Raw genomic sequence first — 7,744 nt, forward strand, 5'->3', positions numbered from 1 at the left:
ACAGTGATAATAATTCTTCCCACACTCATTCACTATTTCTCAGAATAGTCTCAGGGGCAATACAACCTACTTTCAATTATCCACACTGGCTTTGGGCTTTCTCTCCTTAATTCTGTGTACTCAACTTCTTAACTTTATAGATAAGCTAGGATTGAATTCAGTTTGGTTCAAAAAGAGAGGTGGTGGGGCATCAGGAGAAGAACATATATGCACTCCAGGATCAGTTGTAAATTTTCATTGAGTTATGTGCAATTTTGGATTTTCACTCCTGCAGTTAATATATATAATCAAAAGTTTAGCATAGGGCTGAAAGAGTTGGTATAATAGAAGGAAAGAAATGGTGATGAGTATGCCCTTCTTTAGATAAACCCTAGTCTCAATGCCCTGTGGAATTTACAGCTTAGAAATACTAACTAACCAGCTCATCAAAAAATTACCTGTCAGAACTGTCAACATTTTCTTTAATAAGGTAACACTGTGGTGTTGACACCTGGGGAATTTTTTTTCTGTATTCAGCTGGCACTTAGAGTTCTCTAGTTCTGGGCTCTCATGGTGGCTAATGTCAGAATTCAGTCCAGAGTTGCCACTGGGGAACTCCTGGACCCTGTGGATCATTTCCATGGTCCCATGAATGAAGTTATTGTTCAATTTGCATGACCCTTTAGCTTCTGACACCTTTCTCCAGACCATCATGGCATTACAATACTCTTTGTCATTACCTGGACTGTTTCCCTTGGGGAAGTTATAATACAGCCTTCTGAATGTCAGTAATGAGGAAGACATACAGAGGCTGGTGTTTTTATCTAACAGGGTCAAGTACATTGATACCTCCATGGTCTGTTTCTCTTGGTCACTTTTTGCTATGTCATATTCCTTCTCTCCCTCTGCAAATTCTTCTTTAATTATCTCCATTGTGCTTTCTGAAGCTCCTGAAAGAATCAACTCCATTCCAAGCAGCAGCAGAGAGAAGGTCTCCATCTCAGATCTAGTATAATCTCTTCTGCTCTGAAGATAAAGAGTGAAAGATAAAAACAAGGAGAATATTAAGAGGACAGTTCTCTTTTCCTTACGACAGTTATTCTCAGGATTGGCTCCTACAAGTAAGTTCATGTGTGTGAATGGAAGAATGATGCACTGAAAAGACAATCTGCTGTGGAGTCCTAAGAGCCAGATTCAAATCCTTGCTCCTCCATTAACAAATAATTTATACTACCTAATTGAACCTCAGTTTCCCCATTTGGGAAAAAAAGGAAAAGTGGTGAGAATTATATGAGATAATATGTTTAAACTGCCTAGAACCAAGCATTTATTTCTCTTCTTTTCCCTCTTGTCTATAATCTCATTAATGGGACTATAATCTCCATGGAAGGGCACAATAATATCACCCAACACATTCCTCATTTTTGCTATTTATGTCTCCTACAGCCTCAGACAATACCTGGCACATGGGAGCCACCTGATGAAACTCTGTCATTTCCCATTTCTCATTTTACCTCCCATTCTCAATTATGGGATTTCTTTCTTTACCAGTTTCTTTGGCAAGTTGATCATGTAGAGAAAGGTTCCAGCTTGTCAGAGGGCTAGAAGGGAAATTGTTTCCTGGAAGTTTCTGGTCTTGGGTCTAGCTAAGGGAAGGAGTTTACAAGAGGGTATAGACTGTATGAGATTGAAGGAGGAGACAATGTGGAACCAGGATGTTCAGAGAGAACTGAACAAAGTGTTCTCCTGGCAGTCAGAATCCCAATGCCCTCAGCAGCATGACTGCAACCTCTTCTGTGAGGTCTTTCCTGACTATACTTTAACCCAGAATGATTTTTTTTTTCTTATCTGAAACCTTACAACATAGATTATGTTGAACCTCATATCATATAATCTTATTATTTTTTTCTTATTAATCAATACATGCTAATCTTCGCATCCTCTTTCTTATTAAGGCTGAAAACTCCTTGAGCATGGAACATAGTTTCTGTTCTTTTTCAGTCCTTACAGCATCAATCACTGAACTGTATATATGCAGATTTCTCAATATTTGTTAACATCGTAACACAGCTTGACTAGCATAGAGAATATTATACTTGATGTCAACACTGGAAAATTCATAATGGGAATCTCAGAAAGAATGTTTATTTAGGGATAGAATTATTTCTCTCATTGCAGAAAGAGTCCATTTTTCTCTCTTTTTTTCTCTCCCACCTCTAAGAACATCTTTCCCTTATACATATATCTCCTTCATTATCTTAATTGATTACTTCCTAATCACCATTCTCTGCCCCTCCAATCCCTTTAATATGCTACTTTGCTTTAAAAAAAAAGACACATTTTGCAATGACTGTTTCAGAAACATTGAAATCTACCTGATTGCCTAGAGGAGGAAGTTTAATCCCCTGGTCCCAGTAGACACGGCTGTACTTGATCTAATCCCAACCTGCCTTTCAAGGCTTATCTCCCATTATTTTTCTACATGAACTTGCTCTAGTCAAACCAATGTGACCCACTTTTCTCTGAATGCAACCTATGTCTCTATATTTTTGTTCCTTTCTTGAATGGCTACTCTTTTCTGTTTCTTAAAATCCTTCAAAATCCAATTCATTTCTCATTCTTTCTTTGACACATGTTCTTACCACTAAGTCTACCAAGTCCATTTCTCATGCCTCTGAAGTTCTTATCATTGACTACTCATACCATTTATTTGGCATTAGTACACATGGGCTTGTATTTTCTAAATTATATTTGATTTTAAATGTCCTGTATGTGAAATTAGAGCAGAGAGCCAGCATCAAGAATATATAAGCCTTAATAATTGGGTTGGTGCATTATTGATATACTACAAAGAATTAAATGGATATGATTACATGTGTGCCTTGAGAGGGTACCTTGAACATAGTTTTGGTGCAAGTTAAAAGGGGCAGGGAAAAGGGATTTCTAGGGAATTTGATTTGTTTCCCAAATATCTACTTCTTCTACCATCCACTTCAATAAGATAATAGGAAAGCAAAAAGACAATGAAAAGAAAGGTGAACTTTGGAAGAAGAGCAGTGCAGAGACTTCCAACCTTCCTGAAGCATTTACTTCTGGCAGACAGAATTCACAGTTGCTTGAGTTTTATTTCAGGCTGAAGTTGCCCATTAAAACAAATCATAGCCCCTCAAACTACAATTGTCTAAAATGTCATGATTCACTTGAACCAGGTTTTAATTCCTCTTGAAATGAAAATACTCTGAGGATAGATTCCATTGGACAGCATCAGTTAATACACACTTTAAAGCAAATGTATTTATCAGCAAGATTTTGTGTTTAATTAGAAGGAAGGTGATTGGAGGTAGAAGGGAAGAAAAAGCACTGAGAATGAAAGAAGGGACAATAAATCCTCAGGAGAGAAGTAGGAAAAGGAATCAGAATTCAGAAAATGGAAGCAGTGACCTAAAGGACACAGTTCAGTGACTTCAAAGTTTTTCACAATAGATGATGCTTCAAGGGCCCAATAAGTCATATGCTGGGAACCACATGCTCTTAGCTTCCATTCAGGTGCCAAGGGTCCTGGTGGCCCCCAAACTGCCATGAAGAAAACATTAACAATAGCATTCCCACAGAGAAATGGATAATGAAACTCAGAACAAAAGGGCTGCTCCAGAGAAAGGAAGTCATGAAATGAATAAACCTTGCCTATTTACAGGATTGCAAAATGTTCTTTACTCATGATTGTCACTCTCCTGGCAGCTCCACAAATCTAGTCAATTGGAAAAAGTTGATGCTTACAAAAGACAGAGCTCACAACTAGCATAGCTGTATCTCCTTTGATCTGATCTTGAATTAAGGCCAAATAAACAATGGAACAGTTAAATCTCTCAACTGAGAAGATCAGCACAAAAGGACCCTCTAACGCTTATGAATCATTCATGCCCTCACTAGTTCACAGCACAAGTCTCTGGCTTTCACATACAGTATCAATACTTTATAGCTCAGAATTAATGACCCTATAATCTGGCCCTTACTTGCAAATTGCCCCTTATTTCTTACTACTCCCCAATACTAACCCTCCCCTTTGGCAATCTGAGCCTCTATACTATCTGAGAAATAGAACTGTGGATAATTCACCCTGAAAGAATGTCAAAAATTATCAAGTTCAAGGCCCTTGCTTTATAGATGAGGGAACTAGTGATCAGAGAACAGGACTTGATAAAATTCCCAGAATTAGGAGCCTCTCTTTCTCTTCTTTCACCCTCTAATGGTGAGGATAATATACCATAGCTGAACTTGGGGAAACTAAACCAAGAGTTTAATTGTAAGAACTAAAAAGGGAAGGAAAGTATTCTGGGCCAAAGTCTTCTATCTTCCCTCTGGGGAAGAGGAGATCCTTCCATTCCTCCTTGAGAAATTCCTAACCAGTTCCCTCTACAGTCTTTAAGGGAAATGGTTTCTGGCCAGTCAGGCTCCTTCTGATCTTTTTCCTTCTTTCCAAGGCAGAACAGAAACATATGTAGCTTGATCTATATACACTGTCTTTAGAAAAGACCCTAAGGGGTAACACCAGTTGCTTCTACACTTTAGATCAGGGATGGGATTAGCATGAGGTAAATGAGGTACTCACTTGGGTTATAAAATTTGAGAGGGGCCAAAATACCCAGGACTATAGATAAATAATATTTCAATGCAAATTTTTTAAAAATCAAAATTATTTCAAAAAAATCCCTGATGAACAAATATCAAAGTTTTAAATAACATGATCTGACCCTGTACTAGCCCAACTAATGTCTCTCCCATCACCCTAATCCCAACTCTGTCATATACATCTTTATTTAAAATTTCAATATTTTGTTCATCAAAGATTTTTTCAATGATTTTAATTTTCAAGATATTACATTAAAATACTATTTATCTATATTACTGGGTATTTGGCTGCCCCCCACCTTAAATTTTGTACCTGAAGTGAGTGCCTCTCTCACCTCACATCAATGCCAGCCCTTCCTAAAATTCACTCTTGGCTCTCACCAAATAACTCAATGATAAGGGACAAGGAATTAAAGCACATACAGGGTTTATGGCTTAATTCAGTAATTTTTTTTTTTTATTGAAGCAGAATAAAAGGATCCCAGCTCAGCGATACTGGAAGATAAGTTGCCAGTGGCTACCCATTTCATTCAAGGTGTTACCCCATGTCCATAGTTCAGGGCTTCCTCAGAGAGAACCAGCAGCAGTGCTGCTGAGAGAGGAGAAGAGAGGATCTCAGGCTCAGACACTGATCTGAAGTTATTCAACAAATCCTTGGAAACTAACTGGCCCCATGTCATCACAAGTGACAAAAATGAATCCCTCCATGGGGGAAATGTGGTACCTGCAGGCAGGGTACCTGGTGCCTTCAATGAGCTGACAAATTGTCATTTTGAACTTTGTCTCACTCTGAAAGCAGAAGATAGTGGAATGGTTTTGGCAAGCCACCTTCTTGAGAGAAGTGCAAAGTCTATTGATATTTCGAGGCCTCTCATGGATGAAGACATGCTCCTTTTTGCAGGTGTTGTCAGGTTCCTTGATGACTCGTTGTAAGATCATGTGGTTGCAGTACCTTATGGGAACATCAGTCTGAGGGTAGTCCACATGCAAATGCTCTAAGGTTGACAGCATCACTTCTTCATTTGACTCATTTTCCCAGAAGAGAAGTAGCAGGAAAATTATCACCATTAGTATTGTCAGGGGTAAGAGTCCATTCACATCTTTTACCGGAACTCCTACAGAGTAAGGGGAGACAGAGTAACAGGGTAGTTATTAGATTCCTCCTACCCCGTCCTCTGACTTTGCTCCCCCATCCTTTAATATATTATTCCAGTCTCTCTGTTAATTAAAATTGTGCTGACCCTCATCCAGCAGGAGGTACTGCTCCTCCAGAAAATCCTTTCTGACCATTTCAGCTCTCAGAGCTGGTATTTAACTGTATCCTAATTATCCCCATTGTTTTTGTTTTTTGTTTTTTGTTTTTTGTTTTTGTTTTTGTTTTTGCCTCCCTAACCTCTTTGATTGCAGGTACCACATCTATTTTTTTCTGAGTCTTTCACAGTGCTTAACACAGAGTAGCATATACAGAAGGTACTCAAAAATATCTGTGCCTTATTGTTTCATTCCTATTACTGAATGATCTCCTTTCCTCTAATTTTTTCAACTCTAATTCCACTCAACTACATATACTTTCAGCATTGTCTACCAATCTGTTCTTCCCAATTCCTTCCCATTCCCTTCCTGTGTCAATCCTGCTTGGTCCTGTGCTGATTCCTCTCACCTGTCCTTTTTGCTGCAGCTCTCACAGGTAACATATCCTTGTGATCATGGATTTGAGCAAGTCCCTTGTGTCTCTCTGCTCCCTGACTATGACTGATAGGGAGCTAGTTGAGTTTGGGGAGGGCCAGTGTGGAGAGAGAGAAAGGGAGGGACCTATAGGAGTGTGCTTGGGTGCCACTGGGGAGGAAGGGAAGTTACCTTCCGAGGACAAGTTAGGTAAGGCAAATCCTGACTGTGTCTTCATTAAACAAATGTGGACTTTCTAAAACAAACATTCATTGAAGTCTTACTGTGTACTAGCCACAGCATTGTCCATTTTCTAAATTATAAGCCAGTCATTACTACAAACCTGTGAAGTAGCTATTATTTCCATTTCACTGGTGAAGAAACAAGTTGCATGAAGGTTAAGGTGGAGATGAGGGATGGAAAGGGTAATAAGAGTCCCACCCTCTCAATGCTTAACACTTGAACTCCAGCTTCAGCAAGGTTCATTCCTAAGTGGTGCCCAGGACAGAAACAATTGCTTGGTATTAACAATCTTGATAAAGTGGTGGGCTCCATGAGAGTATGGCAGTTGTTCCCAAACTCTTGTGAGCATTGGAATCACCTGGGGATCTTCAAAAAATACTGGCTTCACCTTGAGATATTTTGCCAGGTTCCCACCCTGAGACATTCTACTCTATTGGTATTAGGTGTGACCTGGGATTTAGGATAATTAAAAGCTCCTCTAGTAATTTTAATATGTAGTAAAATTTGGGAACCACTGAACTGTGGTATACTTGGAAAACCTATATGGGAAATTAGTGGATGACAGCTTGGGAAAGACAGTGTGGCTCAAGGTATTAAGACAATAGAATTCTTTTCATTGCCCTCATCTCCTGGTCAGTTGATATAGAAATGGAAAAATGGACTTAACTTTACCACTTCTTGCCTGAAACAATTTCCCTTTTGGAGAACAGCTACACAATCTCCTCTGTACATACTTGTGTCTTTCTAATAGGTAGAAATAAAACCACTTCAGGGGTAGAAAGGGGCATCTTCAGGGTGAAAGATCATCTAGGAAAGACAGGGAAAAGATTACAAAGAATGTGAAAGTATTTGGTGAAATTAAGAATGAGTATACTAGAGAATTGTGGGAAGATGGCAGAGTAGGAAGCTCCAGGAATCACTCCATCCAAACAACTATTGAAGTGGAAGGAACTGTCTGAATCAACTATTCTGAAACTCCAGAGTCTAGTGAAATGCTGTGTAGCACACAGAGAGGAGCAGGAGGAAGAGGCTGATAAATTGTGAAAAATATTGGTGAGTTCCACCCTCCCTGCAATGGCTACCAACCCCCTTCCCCCAGCAGGCAGCAATGGGGACTGGGTCTTGAGCTGCTGGGGCAGCTTGCTGGTGCCAGCACAGGACTTGAAGACCTACTCCTCCAAACTCCAGGAGTGTGTGGTTTGATCCCTGATCACTGCCTTTGATCAAT

The 7,744-nt window shown here is 39.4% G+C and overlaps 2 protein-coding genes across 2 annotated transcripts; both read right to left on the bottom strand.

The window, feature by feature from the left end:
• Positions 1–393: 393 nt before the first annotated feature.
• Positions 394–978, bottom strand: RNASE11 (ribonuclease A family member 11 (inactive)). The gene has a single exon (XM_037831586.1). It carries the CDS (start codon positions 976–978, stop codon positions 394–396), a length of 585 nt encoding a protein of 194 aa, XP_037687514.1.
• A 4,269-nt stretch (positions 979–5,247) lies between these two features.
• On the bottom strand, positions 5,248–5,676 carry RNASE12 (ribonuclease A family member 12 (inactive)). Its single transcript, XM_037835516.1, has one exon. The coding sequence runs from the start codon at positions 5,674–5,676 to the stop codon at positions 5,248–5,250; it is 429 nt and encodes a 142-aa protein (XP_037691444.1).
• Positions 5,677–7,744: the final 2,068 nt, after the last annotated feature.

This window comes from Choloepus didactylus, chromosome 4, assembly GCF_015220235.1.
Source record: "Choloepus didactylus isolate mChoDid1 chromosome 4, mChoDid1.pri, whole genome shotgun sequence".
Taxonomy (NCBI): Eukaryota; Metazoa; Chordata; class Mammalia; order Pilosa; family Megalonychidae; genus Choloepus; species Choloepus didactylus.